Source organism: Podarcis cretensis (assembly GCF_951804945.1).
Source record: "Podarcis cretensis genome assembly, chromosome: Z".
Lineage (NCBI taxonomy): Eukaryota > Metazoa > Chordata > Lepidosauria > Squamata > Lacertidae > Podarcis > Podarcis cretensis.
In genome coordinates, this window is record NC_137184.1 from 33,399,785 (window position 1) to 33,421,429 (window position 21,645).

The window sequence follows — 21,645 nt, forward strand, 5'->3', positions numbered from 1 at the left end:
TGGTCTTCGTAGTTTTGTCTGGTGATTCTTGAGAAACAGTTTCCGCTTGGTAAATGCTTTGCTTCTCTTGTACTGACCAGCTGTGTGTGTGTGTGTGTGTGTGTGTGTGTGTGTGTGTGTGTGTGTTGGCTGGGAAATGGCATTTCTGAGCAGCTGGTTATGTGTGGTGGGAGTGTGTTGATCAGAACCGAATTAGGTGGCTTCTGAACCACAACAATTGGGCTCGCTTTGCAGTCATTTCATTGAAGGACACTGCTGGTGGGAAATGTGGAAAAGCTGAATGGTGCTGTGTGTGTGTGAGAGAGAGTGAGTGAGTGAGTGAGTGAGAGAGAGAGAGAGAGAAGATGCTTGGGGCATCTTTGGGTCTTTTACCACCATTTGGGTATGTATGTGCATGTAGGCACCTGAAAATCTATAAGAGAGCTTCCTTCCATTGACCTTGGAAGACATTATCCAATAATGAAAGTAGAAACAAAGCCAGAGCAGATATTTTAATATTTGCCTACTCTCACTGGTCAAGTTCTTTACACGTTAACTAAAAGTAAACAATAGATGAAGCTAAACACAGAATAACATATCAAAATAAGGCTTAACTTGGTAGCAATTAAGCTAATAGGGAGTTAGTAATAATAATAATAAATGGCTAAACCTGAGCAGCTAGGTAGCGCCAGTAATCTGAGGTCTGTATAGAACCAAGAGTAAAACAGCACCTTAGAACAACTTTTGTTGTGCAAGAAGCTTCCTTGCTTAGCCTTCAAGGGGAGTCACAGGAAATAAAATAATAATACAGTCATGTATTCTTGCACCTCTTGCACCTCTACAACGAGCCATGGGGGCAAATAAAATAATAATACAGTCATACCTCGGGATGAATACACTTCAAGTTAAGCATTTTTGGGTTGCGCTCTGCGGCGACCTGGAAGTAACGGAGCACGTTACTTTCGGGTTTCACTGCTCACGCATGCGCAGATGCTCAAAATGACGTCACACGGTGAAACACGGTGAAACGACCCGCGCAGTCACGTGTTACGTTCACATCCAGAGGTACCACTGTAATAATAAATCTCTTTTCTCATATCTCTGCTGTAAATTCAGATAAACTTTGTGTAGCACCCACACACACCTTGACAATGACTGAATTCAACTAAAATGCATCTCCTAAGGTTGCAAACAAATGAGCTTCCAAAAAGATAAAAAGAAGCTTCTCAGTTGCACTATTACCCACCCACCTTTAAAAAAGCAATAGTAAAATGGGCAGCCCTGTAGGTTAAGAAATAAGAGATGCAGAGACGCCTTCCCCATGATGGAGGGCTGCATATCTGATGCCCCATCTCTAAAGGGATCCATGGCCTTGATGCTATCCTGCAGAAAGACATCCGTTTTCATTTATGTTCCAATGACTGAAAACATTATGAAAGAGCTAGTTTGGCATGTCCCCAAAGGAGCTAATTCCTGTTCACAGTTCAAGCTCATCCAAATGATCCTCAGCAACATTTCTTCAACATTCGGAATATTAGAAGCTGCTATGCTGAAGTGTAAGATATACTCAAGAAGACTGAGAAAACATCAAAGCACACACATGAATGTGAATGGCTTAATTGCCCCCCCCCCCCCGCCACTGACAATTATAGTCTTTAAGCTCAAAGGCCCAAAGATTCTAAAGTGTAAGAGGAGATGAACTGGAAATTGAAGTTTCATTGGGAAACAAATTTAGTTTACTTGGCAGTTATGAGAACTACATTCAGGTACAGTTGAGAAATCTTGGACTAATTCGGCGAACTTTGTTAAACTGAACTAGTTCATTCCAAGCTCTGGACTGTACTGCAACGAGGAACTTGTGGGAAGATTGAGCCAAAGCTATAATGTGGTTGGGCTTGCTTTGCTTCTGAAATTATATCTGAAGAGCTGTCACGCGGCACAAGCTTGTTTACTGCTGCCCGCCAAAGGGCAGGACTCAAACCAGTGGATTCAAATGACAAGAAAGCGGAAGAACTTTTTGGCAACAAGACTTGTTTGGCAGTGAGACTGTGGTGGAATTTCCTTCCCTGGAGCTTTTTAAGCAGAGTTTGGATGGCCATCTGTCAGGGACTATTTAGCTGTCATACCTGCATTCCAGGAATTGGACTAGATAACCCCTTGGGTGCTTCCCAACTCTCTAATTGTATGATTCTATAATTTAGATATAGACAAGAAATTTCTTTCAAAGGACTGCCCTCGTGTGGCTGTTTAGCAGGCTGCTAGAGTGGAAAATGATTGTGTTTTCTACTTCATGAAGCCACAGCATGGGACTCTAGCGAAGTTAGAGGCTGGGAAAACTGGAGTGGGTCTAAGTAATTGTGGTTGGTTTTTTACTTACTTATTTTAAAAAAATACATTTATCTTTTCCTGTAAAATTTTGCAACCAGTCAGAAAAGAGTTCTGCTTTAGGGTTTGGGACATCTAGCTGTGGCACTTTAGGGTGGCTTTTTGGTTGTGCTGCCCTAGCACAGTTACACCAGTCACTTTGGCAATCAGCTGGGAGAAAAGAGTTGGAACATGAATGTGTGCAGAGAAGTTACATAGGCTGTGCATCTAAAAAGCTGCCTTCAGACGAGACAACTTTGCAGCCTAAGCAAAAGAAGTAGTCACTGGATTGGTTCAACCTTTTGCCAGTAAACACAGTACAGGATGCTGATTGGTATGTGCACAAGAGGTTTCTGGTGGGCGGGGTTTCTGGTGTGGGAAGAGAAGAATGTTGGCCTCCGCACAGCAAAATAAAATAAGGGAAACAGCAATTCCAAAACTGAACCACTCCAAAGGCTCTGAAAAAACCTTCTTTGCTGAAACACTCAGGGAAATGTGTGAATATTATCACTCTTCATCCAAAGCAACAGTCATTTACTATCTCCTACAGGAAATAGGAAATGATCATTTTCTCTGAACACAGAAATCTGCCTTACAGCAGGCTCAGATTATCTGCCCACTCCAGGGATGGGGAGCCTGCAGCTCTCCAGATGTTGTTGGGACTCCATCTCCCATTATGCTCACCCATGGAGGCCAGGCTGCCTGGGACTGATGGGAGCTGGAGTGCAGTAACATCTGGAAGGCAACAGGTTCCCTAACCTGGTCTACTCTCACTGGATCCCCAGAATGTTGGGCAGAATCAGTGGCCTGTCTCCAACTCAATCCTACTCAGAGTAAACCCACTGAAATTAGTGGCACTACGTTAGCCTAAGTTAACATGAGTAGAACTGACATCAGATACAACCCAGAATCCTGCTATGTATTTATATATTTTTTAGAAAGCTGGATGTGGCAAGAACAGTTACACAGCTCCAAGGATGGTGATTACATGGTAGACCCACAATTTACGCACATTTAATTTGTGCGCATTCAGCTTTATGCAATTTTTTTTTAAAAAAAAATACAATGCAAAGGGCACGGGCATCCGTGTGTGTGTGTGTGTGTGTGTGTAAACCTTGGCAATCCCACCCACCGTTGCACCCGATAGGTCTTGACCAGGGGTCAGCAAACTTTTTTAGCAGTGGGCCGGTCCACTGTCCCTCAGACCTTGGGGGGGGGCGGACTATATTTTGAAAAATATATATTCCTATGCCCCACAAATAATCCAGATTTTAAATAAAAGCACACATTCTACTCATGTAAAAACACTAGGCAGGCCCCACAAATAACCCAGAGGTGCATTTTTAATAAAAGGGCACATTCTACTCATGTAAAAGCATGCCTTAGTTTGCCTACCCATGGTCTTGACTATTTTAAATTTTGGCTTTATGCACTAACCCCCATGTAAATTGCAGGTCTGCTTCACTGGGAACAAACTGGCGACAACACATTTTCAGAAGTACTTCAATAAATGTGTTTCTTAACACATTTTGAAGCCCCCCCCCCACATCCACACACACACACACACACACACCCCACACACTAGCAGCCCAAGCTGCTCCTTGATGTCCGACCAGCAAAGCTGGGACATTTTGTGGTGGCCTTTTGATGATGGGCATTACCAATCCCCACTGGTCTCAGGGTGACTGTCTCAGAGGTGCCTACTGAACTGCAGTAATAGCAACTACAGCAGTGTTTCCCAAACTCCCCCCACCCCCATGAACAACTTTGAAAAGTATTGTGGATGCCCTAATCATTCTTCTGCCTGTTGCAGCCATTGTGTTGCATGATGCAAATGCTGTATGATTTTTAATTGTATTTTTACAGTCATGCCATGGACTACCTGGATGAAGCTCTTGGACAATAGTTTGGGGACCCCTGAACAAGATGCAGTGTTGGTAGCACACAAGTGCACCCCATAGGGAATTCCCTGGGCGGTACTTGGACACTGCAGTATATCAGGAGTTATCTTTTGGGGGGCTGGGTATGCTTACACTCGCCCCAGCATCCGCGCTACCCACCAGTTGCACGGCATGATTACACGGCAGATGACCCTCCCTCCTTGGTAACAGTAAGGGTAGGGGTAATACCCTAGGAGAGGTTCACACACCCTCTGGCAGTATCGATGGGCACGGCGGCACTGGGCACAGCAATATCCTCTCTCGTCCCACAGGGGATGGAACTCCAGTCCGTTCTGTGACTGAAAGGGGAAAACAAGGAGGGCAAAAAGGCAGGAAATCAATCTCATTTGTACAGAAGGAAGAAAGGGCAGACATATCTGGGAAGGGGCCATCGTTAGTGACGGGCAAGTCTCTTAAATTCTATGCCTCATTTCTCCAATCTTAAATTCAGTTTTTTCACGAATCTGTTTGCAATTTTTTTTTATATTATATTTGAATAATATTTATTCAAATTTTAAAGGTTACAAAAAGAATCAAAAAAGAAAACAAAACAGTACATAAAAGCAAATCACATCCAAGAAAAAGTAAAAAAGCGAAAACAGAAAAAACTGCAATTTTTTTTAAAGGCCAAATGAAAACCCATCCCCAATACATACCACATTTATACTGTTATTTTTGCTAACATATGCATTTTCATGCACACTTTACCCTAGTGTATACATTTTTGTACACATTATGTGGCTGGAGAAATGAATTGCAACATATGGAGGAGTGCAAATTTCAGAGGAGGGCTGTGCTTTGTTTCAAAAAGTGCCACTATGCAGGTCTGCCTTTAAATGCAAATTAAGTTTAATTTCTCTTCCATCCCTAACCTAGCATTTAATGCCTTGTTTCTGGTAAAGCAGAGTGCACAGAGACCTATGCTGTGTGGCTGTATATAAATTTAATAAGTGAATAGAATAGCAACACCTGGAATAACACAGGTTCCCCATCCTTGAGTTGCTTCCTCAATGTTTCCTCCTCAAGAAGCTCAGTCCCAGAGCTCAGTGATGAAAATGGCTTGATCCCAAAGACTTATGTCAGGGATCACCAACATGACACCAACAAGGCCCATTGTGCTCACTAGTACGTCTTATGGCACCCTTGCATGTCTCAGTAAACACCCCCTCAAAAATCCACAATGCACAAGGGACGGTTGGCCCTTCCTGCTCAGTTCCTGTTTGCACTGGCTCAGCCTCTCCTGTATTGAACGTGTCATCATCATTGGATACAGGGAGTAGACATCCACCCTTCTTTCTATTCTGGACAGAAGAGAGCTGCAAAGAGCTTCCTTCTGTGACCAAGCTTTTGTGGTGGCTAATATTGGTGGCTTTAAGAAAAAACTACTTGATGGTGATGAGACCACTGTGGTGCTGTCCCTTCCCCCTCTTTTAGATGTGGTAGCCATTAGTGTTACTTCATGCCACGTGTTCCCCAGGCAGCCATTTTGTGACTGCTGCCCACAGCACTATCTTAAAATTCTAAATATGCCCATGGGCCTCAAAAGGTTGGCTGCTCCTGACTTACGTAATCATTTACAGGGAAATCCTCTTCTGTGAGCTGCCGGGCCTGACGTTTGGTACTTGGTCTTATATCCTTAGCCAAGTGTTGCTCTTCCTTTTCCTCCTGATGTCTAGCCCAGTCTTGCTTGTCTCTCAGAATCTGGTCGTCTTCCTCCTCCTCCTGACCTTCATTTTCAAAGTCAAGAAGTTCTGGCTCTAAGAGGCAGAGACAAACAAGTCACCATGAATTACTTTTCTGGTGGAATTAAAGTGGTTTATGGCTTACCGCTGGAACCAGTTGTGTGCTAATTCATGCATAAGAGCACCTTGACTAACTGTCATTGACAGATCATACAGAACTGTGCTTTAATGGCAGCTTTTGTGTCTGGATTTTTACTTTTTAAAAAATATATATGGCAAACCTATTTTAATGCCTGTTCCAGATCAGAGAAAACCAGTGTCTCAACACCATCATTACAGGACTCTAGTATGCAAGCAACCATAAGCTAGCTGTATTTTGGCAATGCCTCCTTTTCAAGTTGCAAAAGATTCTTCTTTCCCCCCTGGAACACATGAAATATAATAATAATAATAATAATAATAATAATAATAATAATAATAATAATAATAATTTATTATTTATACCCCGTCCATCTGGCTGGGTTTCCCCAGCCACTCTGGGCGGCTTCCAACAAAACACTAAAATACAATAACCTATTAAACACACTTATACCCAAAACAAGTTCAAGAAGTGAGCTATACATTATTTTTGAAGGACCCCAAAGAATAAGCCACTGTTGTGTGCCTCTTTTCATGTCCCTGAACCCTTGGTAATATTATGCAGAGATGAGAACCAATTTGTCATATCCGAAAAAACAGCTGAAATATGCAAAAGTAAGTGTAAATGCTAGAAAGCACCAGAAATAAGGGTGGGGTGGGGGAGGAGAGAGAGATTATTCCTGGGTGTCAAGGTTGACGGCTCTATATCTTCAAGTTTAGTTTCAAGCTGATTAGGAAACAGAGGTGAGCTTTGCACAGGGCAAAAACACGACCAACCATACTGCAGTTGACGTCAGTATGTCTGAATACAGTTTTACTGTGGGCCAAAGAAGGATGTCTTTATCTGCACCTGGTAGGTAGGCTGCAGGTTCGTCAACATGCTACAAAAAGGAGAAGAATAAGTGGCCTTACCTCTTAATAAGGTCGGGTGGATCCAGTACACAGTCACATTTTTGCAGAGCTCAAAGATCTTGGAACCTTTCAGGAAATCTTTATTTTCAATAGGCTTCTCCCCTGGAATCCAGACTACAGACTGCTCGAAATAGGTATCTGTAATTTCTTCATCCTGCGAGAAATTTAAAAAAAAATGTCTTTTTCTCCATTTGTTAACCTAGAGAAACAATTTCATAGAGCTGTATTTCCCATACATTTCATATCCGGGGCACTATTATTTTGGACTAAAACTGGAGGCCCAACTCACTCTTTACTAAAACATTCTCCTTGCAGCTTTGCAGGTTGCTCAGATAAAGTTGCCACTCAGTGTTCCGCCTTCCACTTTGCCCAGACATAAAGGGCACGAGAGGAAGCTGCTTGACTGAAATACATATCTATATCCCACAGTGGGCAACTAGATCCCTCCAGGAAACCTTATAAATCCAATGTTTCCTACTTGGAGGCCTCATTGTGCTCATCACGGCTAAAAATGTAGCCTCTCTCCTAAAAGGAGGGCTTCTTTAATACACCATTCAGAATCAAACTGGTCCCATCAAGAAGGTCCCAGATTCAGTCTTTGGAATCGCCTGAGAAGGCTAAGAAAGAACGCTGCCTGAAACCCTGGAGAGATGCTGCCAATCAGGGACAACAGGAATAAGTTAGAATCAGGGGTCAGCAAGGCTTACCTCACCTGGGCTGGTTCACTCCAACGGAGAACCCTCCATGGACCAGATTGCACGTGTGTGTGAGTGCGTGCATCAGCGATTTCCGGCATCTGCACAGATGTGATTTCTGGCGCTGTGGAAGCGAGTCCCCACGCCGTGCTGTGCCGGTTTAGTGCAGCGCGTGGGGACTGACTGAGCGGGGGGCTCGGTTCGGGGGCAGCTCGTGGGCCGGTTTAATGACCCCCGTGGACCACTTGTGGCTCATGGGCCTTAGGTTGCCAACCCCTGAGCGAGATGGACCAATGCTCTGACTCAGTATAAGGCAGATTCCTCTGTTTCTATGCATCTTAACTATTTTGACAAGCTGTGGAATTTGGGTTAAAATATTTCATTTAGCCCTTCAGTTCTGCCACTGGTTTAGCTGGACCAGTTTCATCTCTGGAACTAATTCCATCTGGACTGCTTTAGTTAGGCCCGGGTTTGGCATTTAGCATATGCTGTGAGTATATCTGCCTGATCTGTGAGAAATTTAAAAGCTAATGGGATTACTCTCGGTCTGTACTTTCCATGCTGTTATAAATCTCTGGCTGTCTTGGGTCTTATTTAATTCAGGGAGTTATTCATTTTTGCATACTTCCAGCTCCTCCATGTCCACGTTGGATGTTTCAGGAATCCCTTTAATCTGGTTTCGGATGAAGCACTTTGGGTCTCCCACAAAAAAGATGCCTGTTATTCCCTAGTGGAGCAGGAAAAAAAGTCTGGTGAAGAGACCTAAATGCATAAAGTCCTGCAGTCATTTTATGGGTATAGTTTAATTCAGGGTAAGATACACCATTTGATATTTCAATAAGGTGGGCGCTGGATTTTATTGATGGGGCCAAAAGTCTAAGGTAAAGGTAAAGGTACCCCTGCCCGTACGGGCCAGTCTTGACAGACTCTGGGGTTGTGCGCCCATCTCACTTAAGAGGCCAGGGGCCAGCGCTGTCCGGAGACACTTCCGGGTGACGTGGCCAGCGTGACATCGCTGCTCTGGCGAGCCAGAGCCGCACACGGAAACGCCGTTTACCTTCCCGCTGGTAAGCGGTCCCTATTTATCTACTTGCACCCGGAGGTGTTTTCGAACTGCTAGGTTGGCAGGCGCTGGGACCGAGCAGCGGGAGCGCACCCCGCCGCAGGGATTCGAACCGCCGACCTTTCGATCGGCAAGTCCTAGGCGCTGAGGCTTTAACCCACAGCGCCACCAGGCAGCATTTAAATACTGGCCATAGTATGTGGTTCTTTCCCTGCAACGAATATATAAAAAATAAAAGCAATATGAAACAAAGAATATTTTTATTGTATGGTTTCTATGCTATGTTTTCACAGGGCAATAGCACATCCTGATGAGCACCTCCTTCCCCTGCTCCTGCCCCCCCCTGCAAACTTTCATTGCATAACTTATGCAGTAATCTCACTGGTTGGTTTGTCTGACAATCAATCAGATCCAATCTGCCTCCCTCTTGCAATACTCAACTACTTTACAGCTTACAGTTCATGTGCTATAGTTCAAGTTTCCCCAGTAATGGTAAAGATGTGTCTCTAGAAAATATGTGAAGTGCTTTGGAAACTCCGAATGGGTACTCTATATAAATGCTTCGTTATTACTGCAAGTGGGATGTACAACAATGTGGTATTTTTACTCTCAGCCTGGGGAGGCTGCATCCTTGTGTACTGAAGAAAGGGGAATTTAACAAAAACCTCATGGCACACATTTCTACAAGCTCTTCTGGGCTTGATCAGGCCAATTCTCTCTCTCTCTCTCTCTCTCTCTCTCTCTCTCTCTCTCTCTCTCTCTCCCCCCCCCCCCATTCCTCACGTTTCTCCCTCCCCCAACACCTCAACATTCTCTAAGTCCTAAAAGCTCATATGTGGTTGTCAGGCTTTTATTTTTAAAAATCACACACTTTTGTTTATGTTGATTCTCCACTACCTTATTTTTGGTTGGCACTCAATTCATGTGAGTTCACTATCAGTATACCATAGTTGTTAAATCATGGGATGTCCATTGAACTGTTTATAACAATTGGCTTTCAGTGTGCAGACCCAGTGAGTTTTTTTAGAGGTGCATGTACTCTTCAGGAATAACTCCACAATCTGTCCCTAACGGGTGCCCCAGAAAGTAAAAATGCCTCACTCGGTACTCTGTTATGTTTGATTTACCACAATCGGGGACAGAAATGACAATACATACATTTTTGAAGTCATGAATTTCCAGAACCTCCTTGTTGCCCTTTCCAGTCTGAAAGATCTCTGTCCTGGTTAGAGGGTCTATCTTCATCAATATCTTCTGCTTCTCTTCTTCGCTGAAAAATGTGTGCTCCATGTCATAGATCTGAAATGACAAAGTGCGAAGAGGGAGGAGAAATGCAGAGGGAGTAATGGCTGTGTTTCCCAAAGACCTAGGATGTCCTTTGCAAAGAAGCGAACATTTCCTGCTAGCCAGCTTACTAGTCTGGTTCTTGAAATATCTCTGCCAATGTAACCTGTTACAAGCCCTCACTTAGTCCTAAGTGTTCAGATATTCCAGGGCAGGCAGAGATACCCAGTTTATTTTTCCTTTGGATGAGAGAAAACTGGAGCCTTATGGTTAGGGTAAAAGTAAAGGTACCCCTGACCATTAGGTCCAGTTGCGGACAACTGTGGGGTTGCGGCGCTCATCTCGCTTTACAGGCCGAGGGAGCCGGCGTTTGTCCACAGACAGTTTCCAGGTCATGTGGCCAGCATGACTAAGCTGCTTCTGGTGAACCAGAGCAGCGCACAGAAACACCATTTACCTTTCCACTGGAGCGGTACCTATTTATCTACTTGCACTGGTATGTTTTCGAACTGCTAGGTTGGCAGGAGCTGGGACCAAACAACGGGAGCTCACGCCATCATGGGGATTCAAACTGCTGACCTTCCAATCGGCAAGGATACCCCACTGCAAAAGAGGGCAGGGTTTCTGCACCTTTAATAGTTGTGTAGAAAAGGGAGTTTCAGCAGATGTGACTTCCTATGCAAGCTGTACCTGCTGGGATTTTCTGCACAACTATTAAAGATGCTGGAACATAAGAAGGAACATAGGCCTTATACAAAGTCATTGGTCTATCTGCCTTAATGTTGTGTACAATGATTGGCAGTGGCTGTACAAGAATTTAGGCATGCGACATCCCAGCATTGCCAGGTATGGCAAGGAGATTGAATTTGGTACTGATGCTCTGCCCTGCATTCTTTTGCACTTGGGCATCTATTTATATCTTTGCAACAACAGCAAAAGCAGCAACAATTCTGTTTACAAATATATGAGCAGGACACCAATGGGAGAGTGGTGGATGCTTCTCCAAGGTTCTATAGCACTGCACCTTGGGGAAAAGACATTGAGCCCATTGGGAGCAGGAGAAGATAGCAGCTTTGGGAGATGGAAGGTTTAAATGAGGGGAAACTGCATGCAGTGAAAGAGCCAAGACCACTTCTAAAGCCATGCTCAAAGAGGTAACTACGAATGGGCAGAATTCTCAATTTCAGTGTCAGTTTCTCATTTTTCCAGTCTTAAATTCTGTTATCCACATTTCTGCATCAATTTGTGGATTTAAAAAAAATCCTCAAGAAAAATTACCAGTGTTTTCTTACTTGTTTCTTCCAATATGGCACTTTTTTGGTATGAAGATTTGACCAATGTACACATCTTTGCAAGCCGTTTTCCGCAATATAAAGTACAGTTGTATGTTGATTTTAAAAAGTATGCATTTTTGTACATACCGTTTGGTTGGAGAACTACAACACCAAATTCAGCATGTTGCTATGTCGAAGGATAATTATGATTCAGTTTGCCTGTTGATTTGAAAAGTGCATTTAGGTATGAACAAAGTTGAGTTTCTACCACATCCTTACTGGCAACTACTGTTTCTCTCACAGAAAGTGCCAAGCACTCATCTCAGACACCAACCATGCAGGTGACTTGCCCGTTCATGTGGCATGACCATTACCACTGTAAGCGTGAAGGTTCTCTCGTGGGAAACCAAAAGTTATTTTGGACAAAACCATAGCACATAAGCACATAGCACATAACCTGAGCACATAAGGAAAATGGATTTTGCAGTATGGAAAGTTTAAGGTGAGGTCTTGGAAAGGAAGAACGTGCCAGGCATCCTCCAGGAACAAGCTGTGCTTCAGATTACTTGCAGTGGCATCTGAAGAAAATTTGGGAAAGGATCTTGAAATTCCAGTCTTTACACATGGAATGTGTGTTTTTTATTTTAATGACTTTGGCAGTGTCCACATCTGAAGCTATTTCTTAAAGAGAGAGAGAGACCTCATGCAAAGTTCTAAATCAGTGGGTAGGATTAATGATGAGAAATGTCAAAGAGATTACAAGTCTCCTAAAATTCCTCTGTAGTTAGCAAAAATCTCATTTATTATTTGTTTCTTTGCTTGTTAAATTTGCTTTCTACCTTTTCAATAAATGTCCTCTTATAATAAGGTTCAGATATTCTGGAAAAAAAAACCCTTGTGGTACTATTTCATCTTTTTCCTACTCTATGCCACAGGAAATTCATTTATGGTGTCAGTTTCCTCTAGAGGAGAGAGAGAAAGAGAGAGAGACAGAGAGGCTCTTGTGGTGTGTTTATGTTTTTTTACAGATGTTCAGGTTGAGCAGGTTTTACTGGAGTTGGGGGGGGGGCATCACCACATCCAAAATGGCACCTGACCTGCCTTTACCCATCTCCCAAATTTTCCTGGGTCACATATCTCCTCAAGCTGTTGCCTTCTGGCTCCCCTTGTACTGAGCCTCCATGAAAAATCTGGTTTATCTTATCTATTTCACAAAAATTATACATCACTTGATTGTTAAACACAAACAAATCCTCAAGGCAGTTTACAATAAAAAAGTAAAATGTCCAGTAAAAAAAGTTCATAACTGTCAGAGCTGCCCCTAGGTCCCAGCTCACAGAGGACCAACGCGAGGCTGTCGTTATGTACAAAAGTCTTTATTGAGGTTCAGTTTCCATTTCAAAGCCGCAGCGCGCAGCTCTACGTCTTAACCCTAGACCGGCGAAGTACCGTCTGAGTCTCCTCCCCTATGACACCAGTTTAAGATCCTAGCCCTGCTCCACCTTTTACGCTGCTCTCTCCTCCTCTGGGTCCTCCTGCCCGCTGGGGCATTGCCCTTTCTGGACTCTTCCGACGCTGAGTCGCTTAGCTCCTCCCCCTCCCTCCGGCGGGCTTTAGGACCCGGTTCCCAATCCTCATTCTCTGCTGTCCCGCGCTCCTGTACATTTGAACTTGCCTCTCGCGCCAACCCAGTGACCTTCCTCCTGACCGTTACACTACTTCTGTCACTGCTTCCCTCTTCCGGGATACTGGCCGGATCTGACCTCCCCTCCGTTGTCTGACTCTCCGATGGAGGTGTGGTCAGCCCTGCCTTATCTTCTCTCCCTGGTGGGGAATGCACTGGCCCCGATCCTTGGGACTCTTCCCCCCCACTCTGCTCTGGTGGGGAAGCTGGTCCTGATTTCCAACTACTGCTCTGGGAGTCCCTGCTGCCCCCTTGCTCCTGGGGCGTTCCCCTTGGGAACCCCCTACCCCTGGCCACCGGCGCCCCCTTCTGTGAATCTTCCGATTCGCTGGAGAGGCTCATGGAATCCCTCGGTCCACTGTCCTCTTCTCCTACGCTCCCCTCGGATTCTTCCCCTTCGCTCTCCATCTCCTCTCTTCCCTGTGCCTCTGCTCCTGAACCCCTGACAATAACGAATATTTGAGACATTCAAAAATAATTAAAATCAACGATAAACTAAAAAACACACAACACAGAGTAAAACCCACGTCAACGTTCTACATGTCTAGGTAGGCTTGCCTCAACAAAAATGTTTTTAGCAGGTGCTGAGAAGAGCATGGTGAAGTCTCTAATTCTCATTCTGGCAGGTGGGTGTTGTGACTCTTATTCCAGATACTTGGAATAGCTCATTGTTCGTTCTCATCAATTGATCAGGCACCACAAAGTCTGCAAGCGAGAGCCACTTTGCATTTCAGAATGCTCTGATTCATAGCAGCTCTTTGCGTTTGTGAACTGTTGTTGTTCACCTTCCGCACAAATATTGGAGGGAGAACGAAGCTACAGGGTATTAGGTAGGACTCTGGGCTCAGTTGTCCTACTATACCTGCAGCCCTATCAAGACAGAACTGTCAAGTCACTTATTCCAGAATTTGCCAAGCATGCCCCTGCTGTTATTTGGGAGCCCTCCTGCTCGTTTTGCTGAGACATCTGTCCTCAAGCCCTACCTTTATGGTGCCACTGGCACCCTAAGTAAACTTGAAGTTAAAGATCAAAGGTCTGTGCTCTGTCAGCAGGCTAAGACGATGCTATGACAAACAGGGAAATGACAAACATGGGGGCTTTTGGCCCCCAAAAGAGAGTCCAGGGTCTTTTCCATAGCTGTCAACTTACAGATTTGAAAATAAGGGACCAGCAGCCTCGAAAATAACGGATCAGCAGCCAAAATAAGGGATGAACAATTACTTTGATAAAATACATATTTTGTTGCATGCAAATGGCTTTAGATACCTATTAGGTCCATAAATTACCATATAGCATATATTCAAAAAAAAAACAAAAAAAAAACAGGAACAATTTGTTGTTGACAAAGCACAGCTGTACATAGAAAGGGCACCATTACCTTCAGTAGCTTATTTAAGGGACATCATCAATAAGGGACAGCAGTGGGACATGGCGCTGGGATAAGGGACTGTCCCGCCAAATAAGGGACGCTTGACAGCTATGGTCTTTTCATGTACGCTTGCTTGTTGAAATAAGGATGGAAGTTGTTTTCAAGATGTTTTGCTTCTTGTCTTTATTTGGGTTTGCAAAAATTGGCATTGCATTAGAAATCCAGCCCTGGTGCAAGTTTGTTTATCCTGGAAGTTGCTTCGGATGGCTGGATGAATAGTTGTTTCCTGATATCACAGGGACAGAGGGGAGTGAGAGGAGAGAGGTGCGTCGTAGTTATTTAAAACACCTCATCCCTATGTATCTGTATGCATTTTAAAAATGCTGTAGGGTGTATAATTATTGGTGACATTATGCACATGTGGGATTGCTGATTAGTGCTGCTTAATGAGAGCTGCGGGGCTAGAATGCTATTGTGCCCGCCCACAACAATTAATTACAGTGCTTGAGGAGGGGGAGGGTGGCGAAGTCTTAAAATGCTGCTCTTTTGTTAAGTTCTGCCTCTGTGGAAAGAATTCGGTTGAGTTAGGTGGCATTTGTTCAGCTTGTGTTTGTTTAATATCCTTTCCCAATAAATCCCAGTCCCATCCTTTAAAAAAAAAAGGTTTTCTTGTCTGTGTCTTAGTATTCTCTCCCACTCCCCACATTTTGGCTCTAAGGTTTATTTAGCACTGTGTCTGCTAGGCCTTCTGTGTGTCTTGTGAATACATTGTACAGTCTGCTACATTATTATGATTACAGTGGTACCTTGGGTTACATACGCTTCAGGTTACAGACTCCGCTAACCCAGAAATAGTGCCTCGGGTTAAGAACTCTGCTTCAGGATGAGAACAGAAATCGTGTTCCAGCGGCGCGGCAGCAGCGGGAGGCTCCATAAGCTAAAGTGGTGCTTCAGGTTAAGAACAGTTTCAGATTAAGAACGGACCTCCGGAACGAATTAAGTACTTAACCTGAGGTACCACTGTATAGCGCTTTTCTCACTGTTACTATTTCCGCTTGCTAAGCAGCCACCAACTAGCAAGCATGACTACAGCCTAGTTTCAAAGCACATACTTTCATTATCTCATCATTTCTAATAATTGTTGTTCGTGGCATCATATAACTGTAGAGTTGGAAGGGACACAAGGGTCATCTAGTCCAACCCCCTGCAATGTGGGACTCAAACTCAGGACCCCGTGGAAACCGATAGAGGCATTTGCCACTGACTTCAAGTGGGACATGTGTGTTGTGTGAAATCCTTGCACTCTGAGAGATGGCAGCAAGGCAGCACGCGGCCGGGAAGAGGCGACAAAGGGACAGAGGAGGAGACAGAATGAGGGGGTTGGGGAATGAGCTTGAGGCAGAGCCTGAGGCTGAGGTAAACCGGGCATGGCATTTCAGCCTCAGATTTGAGGACCTTGCCACCTGTTCAGTCAGTCCCTGCTTGCTAAGGTAAACCCAGCGTGGCATTTCAGCCTCGGACTTCGTGTTGGGTTCTGAAATGGCCGTACAGGCCAGATTTAGGACCCTGGTGGGCTGGATCTGCCCGCAGACCATAGTTTGAGGACCCCTGCCTTAAAGTATTACCTTTCTTTCTTTTGAAAAAATACAACACATGGGGCTACCCATCTAAAATTTGGCAGTGTTAGCTCCCTCTACAGGGGTATATCCTCCAACATTTCTCCAATGAAAATAGGGACATCCTAAGGAAACGCAGGACCTTCTGGGTTCAAATCAGAAACTGGAATGGCTTCTCTAAATCAGGGACATCCCAGGAAAATAGAGACATTTGGAGGGTCTGGTGGGGGAGCCATGTCCCAGATTTCATCCTCTGATGTCAAAAGGCAAGGATGTTATGGTATGGCAATTCTGGTTTTGTGATGAAAACCAATGGGATTTCTGGAGATCTGTATTTTCTGGATTACTATTTGGATTCAGGGCACATTGGATTGGGTCCAGATCAGTCCAGAATGAATCAAGACCAATCTTGAGTTTAAAATTGGGGCCACGATTTGAATTGTGGTGGGGCATGCACAGCCCTGCTTTTTGCTATGTAAGAGGTTAATTTGATGGGGCCCTGCTGTCCTTGCCTCCTCTCTCCGCGTGGCAATAAAAGCTCGTTTGTGTGTGAGGTTTCATGTGAATGAACGGGGGGTGGGGGGATCATATAGCCTGGAATGTGTGATTGCAGGAGATGCTTTATTCAGGTCTAGAGTTCCAAATGCCCCTAGCCTGGGCTGCAAGCCCATTACCTTGATGGAATAAAAAGATTGTAGGCAAAATTTGAGAATGTTTATGCAGGCTTGTTTATGCAAGCTTATTTCCCTGTTTCTGGATCCTGAAAGTATCTTCCAGGATTAATCAGAAGCAGAAGACGACCCCCCCCCCAAAAAAAACAGCCTCTCTCTGTCAATTTGCAGTAGACCCTAATAACTGGGCTCTCAGCTGAGCTCTAATATGTATCTGCTGCGTGGCAAAAGACTTTGGGGCTTTGATGTTTCTGGAATGAAAATGTCTTCTGCAGACCTAGCTTCTGAATAGCAGCTATTTATTGGAAGCAGATGTCGGACAATGAAGAAAGCAGCGGGCGGGCTGGCAGAAGCCTCTCTAAGAGCATTGTCAGAGTTGGGTTGCTTGCGAGATTGTGGCTAGCAAAGAAACTTCACTTGCCATCTCCTTAAGTATTTAAAAGTGAAGGCAGGGTGTGATTTCAGACAACTCCCAATTAACACAAAGGTTATGTTCCAAGGCACCATTGAAAAAGCTGTGGTGGAACAGGGGCTTGCTCCATCCACTCCATGCATCAACCTGGTACAGTGGACACTTGGGTTGCGAACATGATCCATGCGGGAGGCACGTTTGCAGCCTGCAGCGCTGCATCTACGCATGCGCAGGTTGTGATTTGGCGCTTCTGCACATGCGCAACCACCAAAACCCGAAGTAACCCATTCTGGTATTTCCGGGTTCTGGCACGTCCGTAACCTGAAAAAACGTAACCTGAAGCGTCTGTAACCCGAGGTATGGCTGTATTGCAGTACTTCCAGAAAAAGCCTGCAAACACCTTGCCCCACCCCCTTTTGTGACATTTGCGGGTCATTTCTGGGTTTGGTGCGATGCACGTGTGTGAGGTCAGGCATGTATTGGACATGCCTAAAATGGTTGCTGCCGGTATACTAAAACAAAGGAATGCTACTTAAAGACCATTCTGGGATGCATCTGAGTGCGGGACTTGAGGATGACGCTGTAAGTAACCAAACAGTTACACTTGGCTTATTGCAGTCAACTCTCTATTTGCAAGGCCAGTGAAGATAGGAAGTTGCCTTATGTTGAATTATACAGCTGTGCAGCTCAGTACTGTCAACATTGGTCATATCTGCACCCTACATTTAAAGCGCACGGCTTCTCACTAAGAATCCTGGGGACTGTCATTTGCAAAGGCTGCTGGGACTTGTAGTTCTGCAAGGTATACACCACAGTTCCCAGGATTATTTTGGGGAAAGCCACGTGCTTTCAATATATATGGTGTGGATGGTGACTACTGACTGGCAGTTGGTCTCCAGGGTTTCCGGAAGAGGTTTCTCCAAGCCCGGCCTGGAGATGGCAGTGTAGGAGTGTTCCAGTTCATCTTGAACTCTGTACATGCCCTGTGACTGTGTGTGATTTGGCCTTGTGCTGAGTAATGAAATCTCTGTGTTTTTAGGATGACATGTCCATCTCAGCTTGGAGAAAGCACCGTCCCTCCAGCTGAAAGGAGAGTGGGCAGTCTGTGGGTGTGTGAAAAATAGCAGCCAGCAGTGTGAAGAAAGAGGGGTTGTATTTTGTAATGTTTGTTTTTATTTGCCAAACTAAAGCACAAAATCGTAAGTTTCCAGTGTGCTCTCTTGTCCAAAGTAAACCACAGCCAGGTTGTGCCGTTCTCGTTCTTATTGCTTAAGGAAGCAGGATAGCGGTGGCTGGGAAGGTATATTTGAAGCCATAAGGGCCAGAAACTTTTTCAAAAGACAAGACAGTGCAGACTTTTAGTATCATGCTGAATTAAGTGCCTATCAGAGAACAGAAATGCATAAAACTCTAGGTGACAGTTGTCTGACCCCTTTGTCAACATACCTAAGGGACGCACTGAGGCTTGTGTGACTGTGGATTCTGCATCTTAATGTAATTTGGATTGCCAGGGTAAATTGAAACTGTCACTGGAGCTGTTAGGTGAATATTCCAGCCTTTGCAAAGCCCCTTTAGCACCACACTGTTGACACTGTGAGCCCCACTATGTTCCTCAGAGGTCCAAAGAAATGACAGAGAATCACCATGGTTGGCAAAGATGCAGTTCCTGAGGAATAATAATGTGATGGTGGTAGGTGGTGGACTTTTGACATGCCCAGGAGCTTGAGCGTATGTTGTCCAATTCAAAATACTGGTATTGACCTATAAATCCTTAAACGGCTCAGGACTGCAATACCTCAAGGACCGCCTCTTTCCATATGAACCTACCTGGACCCTGTGGCCCTTCTTCATGTGCCCCCTCCATGAGAGTTCTGGAGGGTGGCAGCATAAGAACAGGCCTTTTCTGTGGTGTTTCCCCATTTTTGGAATGCTTTCCCCAGGGAGGCTCACTGAACACCTTCATTAGATATCTTTAGGCACTTTCTCTTCTCCCAGGCCTTTGGCTGGTTAGCATTCTATGTCGTTTTAAATGTGTTTTGTGGGAGTGGAGGGGGGCTTATTGGTGTGTTTTTGTTTGTATTATGCCTTTTGTGATCTTATCTTGTATTTATATGTTATGAACTGCCCTGTGATCTTCGGATGACGGGCGGTCTACAAATTTTAAAAATAAATAACAGACAAAGAAAGAAATCACTCATAGCAAAATTAAATGTACTAATGGCACCACCTATGTGTAAGAAGCTTGGGGAAACCTCAACTTAGATTGCAGAAGGGTAATCCCTCCCACAAATGGGCAGAGTGCTAGGGCTCTGCTTGCAGCTTTCCCTCAGGCATTCTGGATGGCCACTGTGAGAACAGGAGGCTGGACTAGAGGGGCCACTAGCCTAATCCAACAAGTTATTTTTCGGTTTATGCTCTTATGCCTGTTGCTTAAAGGACCCCTGACCATTAGGTCCGGTTGTGGCTGACTCTGGGGTTGCGGCGCTCATCTCGCTTTATTGGCCAAGGGAGCCAGCGTACAGCTTCCGGGTCATGTGGCCAGCATGACTAAGCCGCTTCTGGCAAACCAGAGCAGCACACAGAAACGCCATTTACCTTCCCGCCGGAGTGGTACCTATTTATCTACTTGCACTTTGACATGCTTTCGTACTGCTAGGCTGGCAGGAGCAGGGACCGAGCAACGGGAGTTCACCCCGTTGCGAGGATTCGAACCGCCAACCTTCTGATCGGCAAGCCCTAGGCTCTGTGGTTTAACCCACAGTGCCACCCGCGACCCCTATGCCTGTTGCTTAGGGTTGTCATAATACCAAAAGTGAAAATCCAGACAAAGCATTTCTAAAGCATTATTATTTTTTAATTGCGCTGCTTGCCATATGTCCAGGTTTTCCCGGACATTTTTCTGAGTCTGCAAAAACCCACCCAGACGCCTTTTTCAGAGCCCGATTCCCATACGTATGGCAGCCCTACCATTGCATTTGATGTCCAGGGAGACATGAGATATAGAGATACCATCCAGCTAACACAACTAATAGTTATTGATAATAAATTTATCCTCCATGCATTTGGCTAAACCTTTCACTTTGCCCCTCCACCCTCACATTATGATGCGATCCCCTGATTTTCTCTGTCTTCAGGGTATGAATACACAACCCCCTAGTCAGAATGCCAGGTCTAAACCACAGCATCTAGGGCAAAAGGGGAAAGGAAGATGGAGTTTGCATCCACAACCCTATGCACAAGGGGGAAAGTCTTATGATAGTATGGCATCAGCTTATGGATGCTGTGTTTTTACATGCATGCATTTTTTTTTTATAAAAGGGCTGCAACTCACAGGCAAAGCACCCAGGTAAGCATGGAAAAGACCACTGTCCGAAACTTCAGAAAGTTGCTGTCAGCCAACAGTTCTGGACCAGATGGAGCAGTGGTCTGATATGGTATAGGGGAGCTTCCCATATAAGTATATGAATAAGCTCCAGCCCCCCCCCATGCCCTTCAAAATAGGTTAATAAAAGAAAATGCAATACAGCAGGTTTCCCCCTTCAAGAGTCTTTTTTGGCTGCTTAATGTAGCAGACACGGAACAGCACAGAGTAATCAGCCACCCTCAAGATTTGGCTCCCTCTCCCTTAAAGTGGTGGCATAGTGGGTTTTCCACCAGTTTCTGGCAAGCTAATGGAAACAACATGAAAGCATTTATTCACAAATTTATTATGTGACCGCTACTATGAAGGAGATGGAATGCCTCTGTGGAAAGGATCCCATTATTAAAAAGCAAAGCAGGGTAAGCACCTAAAACTTTGCGTAAAATCTACTTGAATAGTCTGTGTCCTTAAAATAATAAGAGAGGATATTTAGAAATACCAGGTAGATTTTAAATAAGTAATAAAATAAAATAAAATAAAATAAATATTAAATTCAATGCACAGAATGCAACTTACTTTTTTAGGTGGTGGATTCCAAAAATAATAGACCCCAAGAAATGTCAGGATGACGGACAGCACTAGGCTGCAAAGCAACACCCCACAGATCTTGTATCTTTTGCAGAGTTCTTTCGTAGCTTTAGGTGTTTGTGCCTAATAGATAGAAAAGGGGAAAGTTAGAGAAAAGTCGGTTGTCGAGGCAAGCTGTAATGTGCTGGGCATGCATGCTTTGAAAGACAGAATGACAGCTCTTAGCAAGTAATTGAAGGCATTCACTAACCCACCCTGTAAAAAGGATAACAAAGCAATCAACCTACATCTTGGACGTAGAATTCCTCAGAGATCTCCTGGGGATCTTTCGCCATGGTGTTTCCTCCCTCAGCGTGAAATTTCCTTCTGCATGCAGAGAGAGATGGAGAGACCTCTGGGGCTGAGGTGGAGCCACACGATGCTTTGCCTCACATGGGTGTGTCGGGGAGGAATAACTCCCTCTTTCCTGGCTCAGGGTGATCGTAGTAAATGGTGCTTTTTCCAGTGTGTGGAATCTCATAGGGTGGGAGCGGTGGGAGTACACAAAGGCTGCGAGTTCCCATGCTGAGGCCGGCATAGGGTTAAGAGTGTATGTGGGGTGTGAGTGTGTGTG

General features: G+C 44.7%; 1 protein-coding gene across 1 annotated transcript; it reads right to left on the reverse strand.

The window, feature by feature from the left end:
- Nucleotides 1-478: 478 nt before the first annotated feature.
- On the reverse strand, nucleotides 479-21,633 carry TNMD (tenomodulin). The gene is made up of 7 exons (XM_079962471.1): nucleotides 21,320-21,633; nucleotides 21,021-21,155; nucleotides 9,932-10,072; nucleotides 8,336-8,437; nucleotides 7,016-7,169; nucleotides 5,850-6,040; nucleotides 479-4,582 (listed from the first exon to the last, which is right to left on the reverse strand). Exons 1-7 carry the CDS (start codon nucleotides 21,365-21,367, stop codon nucleotides 4,373-4,375), a joined length of 981 nt encoding a protein of 326 aa, XP_079818597.1. The 5' UTR covers nucleotides 21,368-21,633; the 3' UTR covers nucleotides 479-4,372.
- Nucleotides 21,634-21,645: the final 12 nt, after the last annotated feature.